Source organism: Leucoraja erinacea, chromosome 3, assembly GCF_028641065.1.
Source record: "Leucoraja erinacea ecotype New England chromosome 3, Leri_hhj_1, whole genome shotgun sequence".
NCBI lineage: Eukaryota > Metazoa > Chordata > Chondrichthyes > Rajiformes > Rajidae > Leucoraja > Leucoraja erinaceus.
This window is the reverse complement of record NC_073379.1, coordinates 12,923,803-12,936,862: the sequence shown is the minus strand read 5'-3', so window position 1 is coordinate 12,936,862 and position 13,060 is coordinate 12,923,803. Positions and strand designations below refer to the sequence as shown.

The 13,060-nt window shown below is 43.0% G+C and overlaps 2 protein-coding genes across 2 annotated transcripts in view; both read left to right on the top strand.

The window, feature by feature from the left end:
• LOC129695299 (uncharacterized) overlaps positions 1 to 8,500 on the top strand; it is a 49,736-nt gene extending 41,236 nt beyond the window's left edge. Inside the window, exons 10-11 of the mRNA XM_055632121.1 lie at positions 2,549 to 2,737; positions 7,783 to 8,500. Of these exons, the coding sequence (XP_055488096.1) occupies positions 2,549 to 2,737; positions 7,783 to 7,931 (338 nt within the window). The 3' untranslated portion in view covers positions 7,932 to 8,500. The remainder of the gene's footprint in view (positions 1 to 2,548; positions 2,738 to 7,782) is intronic.
• A 3,754-nt stretch (positions 8,501 to 12,254) lies between these two features.
• The window catches only part of LOC129695298 (uncharacterized), a 97,509-nt gene continuing 96,703 nt past the window's right edge, over positions 12,255 to 13,060 (top strand). Inside the window, 1 exon segment of the mRNA XM_055632120.1 lies at positions 12,255 to 12,649. Coding sequence (XP_055488095.1) covers positions 12,535 to 12,649 — 115 coding nt within the window. The 5' untranslated portion in view covers positions 12,255 to 12,534.

Sequence of the window (13,060 nt, the reverse complement as noted above, 5' to 3'; positions counted from 1 at the left end):
ATGCAATCAAATGTGTTTAATTCCCAATGTTATTATTTGTTTTAATCCACAAAGATGGATTAATTAAATTGTGAACACGTGAAACACTAAAACCGCAGTGATCGACTTTCTCTGCTACCGTTGACACGTTATGACAGAATTCATTTTAACAGCAAATCAATGCTCTTAATATGGAGTATCAGTATTGTTGTTATTTAATGAGCAACATTCACAACTATACGTACGCATATATGTTACCATGGTCCAGGATTTATTGACGCAGGTTGATCATGCGCTGAATAATCCAAACACATTTTTGTTTGGAAGTGGAAAGAACTAATAGAAATTGCATTAACTGCAATGTGTAAAAAGAGTTGAGATACTGTCTTATAATTTTGCTGCATGTCATTGTGGGATATATCATGTCTTGATTGGTGAATGTTTAGTTTGTGACTTTATTTGAAATAATATGTGAATGTTTCATTGAGTATAATTCCGACTGGTAACTACGCGCTTCGTCCAAGCACATTATCGCACGCGTCATGCAAGCCATCTTAAATGACCACCTAAACTGTCATTTGGCAACCTAAAAAGCTGCCAAGGTTGCCCGGCTGGCAACAGGGAAAAAAGGTTAAGCGAGAGCCCTGTTATTGAGTGTAAATGGGAAAAGTAAATGCAGGTGATTGGGGATAGGGTGGTACTTGGAAGATGGTTTAAGTGTATTATTGTCACGTGTACAGTGAAAAGCTATGTTTTACATGGTATACAAGCAGATTAGATAATAATACAGACAATAGTACACATAAATAGCATACAAAATGCAATCGTCAAGTTAAGTACAATAAGTGGACCAAAGGCGAAGATGCAGAGGGCAGAATATAGTTGTCAGCATTATGGCGCAACAGTTCCATAGACAAAGTCCAATGATCACACTGGGATAGAAGTAAATGGGACAGTATCCTTGTTTACGGAAGGACTGCTCAGATGCCCGATAACAGTTGTGCAGTAGATGGGTGGATTAAGTGACAAAGGCGAGAGGAGAAAAGAAGACAAAACGGTGTCAGATATAAAAAGAAGAGGTGGTGTGCAATATAAAGCAGGGAGAGGTGGAAGTGCACAGAGGGAGGGTAAAAAGGAGAGATAAAAGGGAAATAGCCATCTCTGTAATGGGAGGGAGGGGAAAGGAGCAGGGTGACGGGTGTTAGAGGATGTTGGGGAAATTGCGTGCCCACTTGGATTGTGTTGGGGGAGGGGGGAATGGGAAAGAGGGAGGATAGACACAAAATGCTGGAGTAACTCAACGGGACACAAAGCATCTCTGGAGAGAGAGAATGGGTGACGTTCGAATCGAGACCCTTCTTCAGACTCGAGACCCTTCTTCAGAGTAGGGAGGTATTACTTAAATGTGGACAATTCAACGTTTTGTTCGGTTATAGGCTATCCAAGTGAAATATTAGGGGTTGTTCTTCCAATTTGCTCTAAAACTAAGATACATTGTTTTATAATAAAATGAAGTTTGTGAAATTTAAATTGACATCTTCGATACTTAGGTGTGGTGGGCAGCACACTGAGGGCTGGTTAAGTTCAATGTCTACCATATCGAACACTTTAATCTCTGAGCTGTTCTGGACACAGCTCCTTAGAATTCATGGAAAGGGCTTAGACAGACTTCTCTAAGTTATTAAAATAGCTGTAACGGGAAACTTATCCACCATCTTGAGTGGCAAACACCCATAGTAGCAGCTACATGTTGTAATGTTCTACCGAACTTTGCACATATAGGTTACAGGATTCAGATGCCAAAACTGAAGCATAGGATGCAGCCAGTTGTTATGGACAGTTGGTGCAACAGATTGATCATCAATTTCTACCCCTGGAGATTAAATGTTGCAGAGTACATACACTTTGAAGTTTTCAAAGTACAGGGGACGTGATAAAATAAAAGAAAGAAATGCGTCCAACTTAATTTGTATACATTTCACTTCACTTATTTAATATTATTTCATACAAGGTCCATTGTTAAAGGGATAGTTAAGCATTAAGCATGTAACACTTCCAGGATCATCTGTTATACAGTGAGTGCGACTTATTTAGATCCCACCCACCACATGCCCTGCTAAGAACACGCCGCACCTAAACTCAAGCCTCAATGAGGGGGTACAATATGGCCATTAAACCACAAGGCTACTAATCATGCACTGTCCAATATTGTTAGATATTAGTTATTTTCCTCCAGAAGGTAGATATTGCAAAGTCTCAAGTTTAAAACTTGATGGAGCTCATAAATGTCTAGGATAACCCATTCATTTGCAGGTTTCAGAGAACTAAGTCAAAGAATTTTGCCCTGGAATGAACAGCGGAAATCTTACAATACAAATTTACATTTAACTTGATCATTGGAAATAAGATCTTATGTGCTGTACTTTAAAGGAATTATTATAAAATAATGCTTCACCATGAACATTGTTAATGTACAATTGCATAGGTTTAAATCATATACAATCAATCACTAATATGTCACCAGTATAAAATACAATGCTCACTAATTATTTTAATTTATCTCTTTTAGTAGACGAGGAGCCGGTCATGACTCAATCTGTTTCCAACCAATCTGCTATCTTAAAGTGTAGCAAGATGAACCATAGAAAGAATATTTATGGAGAGACAAAATTGCTTAAAGCTGCAATTAATGGAAATGTAAACCTGCTTCGTGCCCTCATTCAAGCAGGTGCCAACGTAAACCTTCCTGATTATGCAGGTGATGAATATCTATTTTTCTCTGCAAACATTTTCACTGCAAACATGTTGAAAATTATTAAAACTTCCATACTGATTTTTATTAAACCTTTCAACAGCGTCCACTTATGATTTCTGATTTGGTCAGGATAAGATTAAATAAATACATTATTAGCATTTGAGACCTCCAAATGAGCTTGGAAGGAAAGAATGATCAAACTAGAGTCAATGTCAATCTATTAGCTAGTGTAATCATTACACCAGCATCCTTCCAGTAAGCTGCCCACTACTCTTCAAAGGCGGTCACTGAATTCAGCTCTACAGCTGAAATAAAATGGGTATTGCCATGTGTTCAGTCCCACAGGCCAACCCTAAGCTTTGTGTTATCTATCACTATAATTCTCCATTCACTTCACCTTTGACTTCTCTGTGTATGGTTTAGATGCATAGAAAATAGGTGCAGTAGGCCGTTCGGCCCTTCGAGCCAGCACCACTATTCAATATCATCATGGCTGATCATCCAAAATCAGTACCCCGTTCCTACTTTCTCCCAATATCCCTTGAATCCGTTAGTCTTAAGAGCTAAATCTAACACTCTCTTGAAAACATCCAGTGAATTCGCTTTTTGTGGCAGAGAATTCACAGATTCACAATCCTCTGGGTAAATAGGTTTTCCTCATCTCAGTCCTAAATAGCCTACCCCTTATCCTTAAACAGTGACTCATGGTTCTGTACTTCCCCCAACATCGGGAAAAAAAATCCTGCATTTAGCCTGTCCAATCCCTTAAGAATGTTATATGTTTCTATAACATTGCCTCTCATCCTTCTAAATTCCAGTGAATATAAGCACAGCCATTACATTCTTTCATCATATGTCAGTCCCGCCATCCCAGGAATTAACCTGGTGGAACCTAAGCTGCACTCCCTAAATAGCAAGAATGTCCTTCCTCAAATTAGAAGACCAAAACTGTACACTGTACTACAAGTGTGGTCTCACCAGGTCCCTGTATAACTGCAGTAGGACCTCCTTGCTCCTAAACTCAAATCGTCTCTGCACTTCCTAAGCCTGCACTTCCTAAGGAGGACTGGCCAAATTGTGTGCCTTCCACCATAGTGATGAATGCTGTGGTGGATGTTTATGTTAAAATTGTATTGTGTTTTTGTGTGTGCTCTTTATCATTGTATCGCTGCTGAGAATGGCCTACTCCTGCACCTAATTTCTATGTTTCTATGACATATCACTTACAAAATTCTTAAGGGGTTGGACAGGCTAGATGCAGGAAGATTGTTTCCGATGTTGGGGAAGTCCAGGACAAGGGGTCACAGCTTAAGGATAAGGGGGAAATCCTTTAAAACCGAGATGAGGAGAACTTTTTTCACACAGAGAGTGGTGAATCTCTGGAACTCTCTGCCACAGAGGGTAGTTGAGGCCAGTTCATTGGCTATATTTAAGAGGGAGTTAGATGTGGCCCTTGTGGCCAAGGGGATCAGAGGGTATGGAGAAAAGGCAGGTACGGGATACTGAGTTGGATGATCAGCCATGATCATATTAAATGGCGGTGCAGGCTCGAAGGGCCGAATGGCCTACTCCTGCACCTAATTTCTATGTTTCTATGACATATCATTTCACTTGCACTTTTTGTGCAATGTGACAAATAAACCGTATTGTATTGTATTGTAAGCTGTCTAGTGCAGCTCCAACATTTTCTAACTGTCGGGCGTGAGGATAATTCCAAAGAAGATGGTAATACACCTAATCCCGATAGTTATTTCAGGTGAGGGAGAGGTTTGGACAATAGGTGCAGGAGTAGGCCATATGGCCCTTCGAGCCAGCACCGCCATCCAATGTGATCATGGCTGAACATCCACAATCAGTACCCCGTTCCTGCCTTCTCCCCATATCCCATGACCACTATCTTTAAGAGACCTATCAAGCTTTCTTGAAAGTATCCAGAGAACTGGCCTCCGCCGCCCTCTGAGGCAGAGAATTTCACACTCACAACTCTCTGTGTGAATTTTTTTTTCCTCATCTCCATTCTAAATGCCTTACCCGTTATTCTTAAACTGTGGCCCCTGGTTCTGGACTCCCCCAACATCGGGAACATGTTTCCTGTCTCTAGCGTGTCCAAACCCTTAATAATCTTATATGTATCAATAAGATTTACCTCTCATCCTTCTAAACTCCAGAGTATACACGCCCAGCTGCTCCATTCTCTCAGCATATGACAGTCTCACCATCCCGGGAATTAACCTTGTGAACCTACGCTGCACTCCCTCAATAGTAAGAATGTCCTTCCTCAAATTAGGGGACCAAAACTGCACATAGTACTCCAGGTGTGGTCTCACTAGGGCCCTGCACAGGACCTGCAGAAGGACCTCTTTGCTCCTATACTCAACTACTCTTGTTATAAAGGCCAACATGCCATTCGCTTTCTCTACTGCCTGCTGTACCTGCATGTTTACTTTCATTGGCTGATGAACAAGGACCACCAGATCCCGTTGTACTTCCCCTTTTCCCAACTTGACACCATTTAGATAATGTCTTCCTGTTTGTGCTACCAAAGTGTATAACCTCACATATATCCACATTAAACTGCAACTGCCATGCATCTGCCAACTCACCCAACCTGTCCAAGTCACCCTACATTGTCATAGCATCCTCCTCATAGTTCACACTGCCACCCAGTTTTGTGTCATCCGCAAATTTGCTAATGTTACTTCATCTAAATAATTGATGTATATTTTAAATAGCTGCGGTCCCTGCACCGAGCCTTGCGGTACCCCACTAGTCACTGCCGGCCATTCTGAAAGGGGCCCGTTAATTCCTACTCTTTGTTTCATGTCTGCCAAACAATTTACTATCCATGTCAGCACTCTACCCCAATACCATATGCCCTAATTTTGCCCACTAATCTCCTGCGTTGGACCTTATCAAACCTTACTTGCACCTCCTCCAGAGATGCTGCCTCAACTCTCTGTCCTAGGGCTCCTCCATTGTCCGAGTGAGGCCCAGCGCAAATTGGAGTAACAATACCTTTCACTGTATCCGGTTGCCCCATTATGGGCTCTTGTATATTGGCGTGACAAGCGCAGACTGGGCGATCGTTTCGCTGAACACATCCGCTAAGTCCAACTTGGCCTACAATACCCCGGTTGACAAACATTTTAACTCCCCTTCTGATTCCCATACTGACCTTTCTGTCCTGGGCCTCCCCCACAATCAGTTTAGCTCATCTTCTGCAGCCAACAATGGGGGAATAAACTGGAGGCGAGAAAGGGCCAGAACAAATCCGCGCCACGAACAGGTGGCCTCAGGAAGGGTGGAGTCCATAATGATCCATTGTTGGCTGGGGAAGATCTGATAACAAGAGGAACACAAGGGAGGTAGAAGAAAGGGGAGGGAATGCAGGAGTTACTTGAAATTTGCAAAATCAACATCCATAACACCGAGGTGGCCCAGGACAGAAAGGTCCTTTTGGCAAGAGGAGGGGAGTTAAAATCCATAAAATTGAAAACCCAGAAATTGCGTAGGCCAAGCCGGACTGAGCTTAAGTTTCCCGTGAAACGATCGGTACGTCTGCGCTTGTTCTCACCGATATATAGGAGCCCACACTGGGAACACCGGATACAGTAGATGAAGTTGAAGAAGTAAGTAAACATCTGCCTCACCTGAAAGAACTGTGGAGGTCCCAAGATAGAGTCAAGGGAGGAGGTATAAGGATGGTGTTGCACCTCCTGCAGCTGCAGAGGAAAGTCCCTTTGGAGAGGGTGGTTTGGGTGGGGTTCCCTGGGGAGGGGGTGGTCCACTCTAGTCGTTCTACCAGCATCTAAACCAAAAGGACTTTGCACTATTATGGTCTGGTTTACCTAGAATAACTGATTAGTTATTGCACATTGATTTGTTGTTAGACAATAGGTGCAGGAGTAGGCCATTCGGCCCCTCGGGCCAGCACCGCCATTCAATGTGATCATGGCTGATCGTCCCCAATCAGAACACCGTTCCTACCTTCTCCCCATATCCCCTGACTCCGCTATCTTTAAGAGCCCTATCTAGCTCTCTCTTGAAAGTATCCAGAGAACCGGCCTCCACCACCCTCTGAAGCAGAGAATTCCACAGACTATTTTTGTTGCATCTATTGTGCCTGTGAAGCTGCAGCAAGTAAAACTTTCATTGTTCCCGTTCATATGATAAATACACGCTTGTGAATATGTTATAATTTATCAATTCTTTCCTGTCCTTTAATAGCCTGGAGTATTTAGTCCCTAACCTCGGTCTTTCTGCATACATGTTTCTGAAGTGTCGATTAGATTAAGTTGTTTTACCTTTATGGTTACGTTAATGTTTTCGTGTTGTAACAAATTCTCATTCTGTTTTAATAAAGCACCTTTCTGTTAATTGTTAAAATGTTTTTTCCTTATTTTACCTTTTGATGAAGATAAGGACTTCTTTCATGGGATGTAGTGGAAGGTTCTTATTACACTGCGTGAGGGATGGAGTTGTACAATGTCGATATGATACAGTTATAATTACTATCCCAGGGCTCGTATCTGAATATGTTACAGGAGACCTAGCTCCACCATAACATTACAGAAAAAAAAGAGTCATCTTAGGCCCCTTTCGGTCGTTGCTGACCATGGGGGTCTCCAGGGTGCTATTCCCTATATCATCTAGAGGTGTCTGCCAAAATGAGCTTTTGGCATCTAGTACAGAGAACACTGTTGTGCGACCGATTTGGGCTGCAACGTCTTCGATGGTACTCATCGGGTAGTGTCGGCGTTTAATAGCTGTGTTCAGGTCTCTTGGGTTAATGCACATGGAGCTCGTCTTTATCTTTCTTTTTTGTAACAACCATGTGGAGACCCAGTCTGTGGGTTCACTTATTTCAGCCACACAAGCTTCTCCACCAGGACATGGTGTCAATCCATGGAGAAGAAGAAAAAAAAGAGTAATAGAGCATTTTTAACTTGATTGTTTCAAATGACTCGGGTACCAATCGTTTGGAACTCTGTGGAGTATGATCAGTGGACCTCACCTTTAGTCTATAAAAATATTCTCTTTTGTTCCAGGTTGGACAGCTCTGCATGAAGCATGTTACTACGGGTTTCATGAAATTGTGTCGGTGTTGTTAACTTCTGGTGCAAAAGTTAACTCAAAAGGGTTGAACAGTGTGATTCCTCTGCAGGATGCTGTCCAACTTGGTCATCTGAAGGTATGATTTAAATCTCTATAAATTATTATTCACATCCTTTAGGTGGGCTATTCATAGCAACCAAAGTTTGATACGTATCTGCAACACTCCACCGAGCTGGCTGTTTGTCTTTTACAACCTCTCAGGACAAATAGGCAGCAAAATCTACTAGTGGTGAAGCAGCTGTCTTCTCGGCACATCACATTGACCCAGTATTTCTGCCTACACCAACCTATTAAATTTTGCCTCCCATATCCCTGCCCAATTTAAAAGGTTCAAAATAATTCATCAGTTTCAGTTCATGACGCGGATAGATCTACATCTCCGAATACAGATTTGAAAAATTCTCTTTTAAGGGGCCTTCTCTTCTATTTCTACTTTCCACTTTCTCTCTTCCTTTTTTATTTTTTATATACACACTTCACGTTTTTCTACTCTCTACCATCTATTTTTCCACTTTTTCCTCTTTCTATTGTTTTCTTTTTCTTGTCTTGCTTACTTCCTTCTCATAACATAAAACTAGAGGTTGTACATAGAATGGATTACGGTATTACATAGTTGGCACCTAAAATTAGGTTCCACTGTACTATTTTGTGTGGTATTAACTTCTAATAAAATAAACAAAACAAAAAAAAAAAAAATAAAATAAAATAAAAATAATTCATCAGTATAAATCTTTGTTTAAATATCATACACCTGATGCTGACAGAGCAATTAATTAGTGTATGAATTTTTGATCTGTGTTTGTCCATGATAGTGTGGATCGCTGGTCGGCACGGACCCAATGGGCCGAATGGCCTACTTCAATATCAATCAATCAATCAATATTTGTTACATGTCATTTGAAACTCAGGTAGGCTCAAACGAAACTCCGTTTCCACAGCCATACAAACAAAGACAATTTCCTACAGATATACACACAATTCAATTTACAAAAACATCCATCACAGTGAACCCACTGTGATGGAAGGCAAAGTATTTTCTCTCCCCTGTTCTCAATTTCTCTCCCGATGTCGAAGCCCCAGGCGGGCGATGGTGATTCCCACGGCCATTTTAGGCCGCACCGGGCGATGTACGGCCCCGCTCCCGGTCTAAATGTCACAAAGTTGGAGCCCCCGGCGGGCGCTGGAATGTCCCACGGCCATGAAGCCGCGCCGGGCGATGTATGGCCCCGCTCCGGGCCAACCCCAGCGACACGGGCTGGAAAAGTCGCGTTGCGGGAGCTCCGGAAAGCGGTCTCTCCACCCGGACCCATGAGCTCCCGATGTCCCAGTCCACCGGTCTGCAGCTGGAGCCTCCGAGCTACGTGGTCGGGCCGCAGCAGCGAGTCACCACCGCTCCCCACGCTCCAATGCCGGCCAGCCCCACGATGGTAAGTCCGCAGCTCCACAGGCTCCGTGACTGGAGCCTCCAGGTCGTTCAGGCTGGAGACCGCTCCACGGCGCTAGGCCCCAACGACAACGGAGACCCGACAGGAAAAAGGTTGGGTCTCACGTACAGGGAAGAGAGTTTAAAAATGTTCCCCCTTCCCTCCCCCCGCCCCCCGCATATACACAGTTAAAAAAACTATTTAAAAAACACAAACAACTACATTTAACAAGACAAAAAATAAAAAAAGACAGACAGGCTGTAGGGGCCGCTGCAACAGTGAGTCGCGCCGCCACCTGGTTCCGCACTGTATCTCTAAACTGAAAAGCTGAACTAAATAAAAAAAAGAATTATGGATGTTACATCTCGACACCTCATATTTATCCTGAAGTTAAAGTGAATATCTTTAACAGAAAACATTTTTACCTTCTCCCCAAAATCCATAAACAAAACTGCCCTGGCAAACCCATTGTTTCTGCATGGTCCCATGGAAATGATCTCCACGTACCTCGACTCCATCCTATCCACCCTTGGTCCAATCTCTCACGACCTATGTCCAAGATACCTTGCATGTCCTCCGACTCTTTAATGACTTCCGCTTTCCGAGCCCCCACTCCCTCATCTTTACTATGGACGTTCAGTCACTCTACACCTCCATCCCCCACCAGGAAGGCCTTAAAGCCCTCCGTTTCTTCCTCGGCCACAGAACCATCCAATTTCCTTCTACTAACACTCTACTTCGCCTAGCGGAGCTTGTCCCCACTGTCAACTTCTCCTTTGACTCCTCCCACTTCCTCCAAGTACAAGATGTGGCTATGGGCACCCACATGGGTCCCAGCTATGCCTGCCTGTTTGTAGGGTACGTTGAACAATCCCTATTCCAGGCATACACAGGCCCTAGATGCAGGAAGATTGTTCCCGATGTTGGGGAAGTCCAGAACAAGGGGTCACAGTTTAAGGATAAGGGGAAATCTTTTAGGACCGAGATGAGAAAAACATTTTTCACACATCTCTGGAATTCTCTGCCACAGAACGTAGTTGAGGCCAGTTCATTGGCTATATTTAAGAGGGAGTTAGATGTGGCCCTTGCGGCTAAAGGGATCAGGAGGTATGGAGAGAAGGCAGGTACAGGATACTGAGTTGGATGATCAGCAATGATCATATTGAATGGCGGTGCAGGCTCGAAGGGCCGAATGGCCTTCTCCTGCACCTATTTTCTATGTTTCTATCCCCGAACCCTATCTCCGCAGCATGAGTTCTGCATGGGTGCTACCTCCTGCACCCATGCAAAATTCATGGACTTCATCAACTTCACCATCATTTTTCATCCTGCACACAAATTTACTTGGACCATCTCTGACACCTCCCTTCCCATTTCTTGATCTCACTGTCTCCATAACAAGAAATAGACTATTGACGGATGTCTATTATAAACCCACTGACTCCCACAACTATCTCAACTACAATTCTTCCCACCCTGCTTCCTGCAAAGACCCTATCCCCAACTCCCATTTTTTCCGTCTACGCCGCATCTGCACCCAAGATGAGGTGTTCAATACAAGAACATCCGAGATGTCCACATTCTTTTTGGAACGTGGGTTCACCTCTCCCTGAGTGAGATAAGGCACTCACTCGTGTCTCCTCAGTATCCCGCAGCTCTGCCCTTGCTCCCCCTCCCCCTAGTCGCAACAGAGGCCGAGTCCTCCTAGTCCTTACCTTCCACCCCATCAGCCGTCTCATACAACACATAATCCTCCAAAATTTCTGCCACCTCCAACGGGATCCCACCGCTAGCCACATTTTCCCATCTCCACCCGTTTCCACCTTCCGCAGAGACCATTCCCTCCGCAACTCCCTGGTTAACTCATCCCTTCCCACCCAAACCACCCCCTCCCCACGTACCTTCCCCTGCAACCGCAAAAGATGCACCTGTTGCTATACCTCCTCGATTCTCTCCAGGGACCCCGACAGTCCTTTCAGGTTTGGCAGAGGTTCACTTGCACCTCCTCCAACCTCATCTACTGTATCCGTTGTTCAACATGTGGACTCTTATACATCAGTGAGACCAAACGCAGACTGGGCGATCGTTACACGGAACACTTCGCTCAGCCCACGTGAGCCAATCTGATCTCCTGGTTGTTGGACACTTTAATTCTCTTTCCCATTCCTACACAGACCTTCCTGTCCTCAGTCTCCTACATTGTCAGAGTAAGGCTAAACGCAGATTGGAGGAACAGCATCTCATATTTCACATGGGCAGCTTACAGCCCAGTGGTATGAATATTGATTTCTCTCACTTCAGGTAGCACCGGCATTCCCTCTCTCTCTCCCTCCATCCCTCCCCCAACCAAGTTGCACTAGCTTTTCATTTACACCCTACAAACAACTTACAATGGCCTATTTCCTTTATCATTGTTACTTTTTTGCATATCTTTCATTTAGTGTTCTTTATCCTAACCAGTCTGAAGAAGGGTCTCGACCCGAAACTTCACCCACCCACTCCTTCTCTCTAGAGATGCTGCCTGTCCCGCTGAGTACCTCCAGCTTTTGAGTCTATCCGGTTTAAACCAGCATCTGCAGTTCCTTCTTCCACAGTTTTGACCCTGCTGTGATCAAAGCTGGAGTGTAGTCCTGATCTTCCAACAATACCTCATTGCAGACCTTGGATTTTTTCTCCATAACTGTAATTCAATAAAGCTGTAACGTTATGTGCTGTACCCTGATATTTTTCGCTTTGCTCTACCCGTATGTGTGGCTTAAGTAAGGATTCACAGGATGGTAAGTAAACAAGCTTTTCACTGAATCTCAGACATGTGACAATATTAAACCAACCCCAACATTAAGGCCGTTCACCTTGTTTTTTTTAGTTATCTGGAAATGTATATGAATATTTTGATTCTAGTTTAAATATATATATTTTCAACCTTTTTGCTTAACATTAATTATTTTTGCATTGCTTCTCCCCACCACAATACACTTGCCATTCACTTTACCTTTAAAATGTTTATAGAAAAGTGAAAGAACTTGATGAAAATATTTTTCTTTTTACAACCTGCTTTGTGATCTAACAGTGCCTTAATTGTTAGTTTTATGATTAACCCATTAGAATCCAGTTCACAAATTATTGTAGAGAATGGATAATATGGTAGATAATTGAGTTTATAATCAGACGTATTCCTCTGATTCGTATCCAAAGGAACGATCAAGAATTAAGTTATTCTATCCTTTTATAATGTATCACCAATAGGTGGTGCAATTACTGATGCAACATGGAGCTGATCCCTTTGAAAAGAATGATTTTGGCAACTGCGCAATGGATTTAGCTGTGGGTGACGACATGAAGAGTTTAATCAAAATCCATCCGCAAAGGAGAAAAGGTATGAATGTATTCTACCTTTAATTTTAATTTAATTTTACCTGCATGATTATGCCATCATTTATTAGCAAGTAAGGGAGGACTTTCGCAAAACTCCATTTCTTTGATGGCATGCCTGAAGCCAGAGGTGATTGAAAAACATTGCTCAGAGGCTTTATAATATCCTCTCTAGACTCTTTTTCCTTTGCCCATGATATTTTTCATCCAGTGCCCTCCATAATGTTTGGGACAAAGACCCATCATTTATTTATTTGCCTCTGTATTCCACAATTTGAGATTTGTAATAGAAAAAAAACATGTGGTTAAAGTGCACATTGTCAGATTTTAATATGGGCCATTTTTATACATTTTGATTTCACCATGTAGAAATTACAGCAGTGCTTATACATAGTCCCCCCATTTCAGGACAACA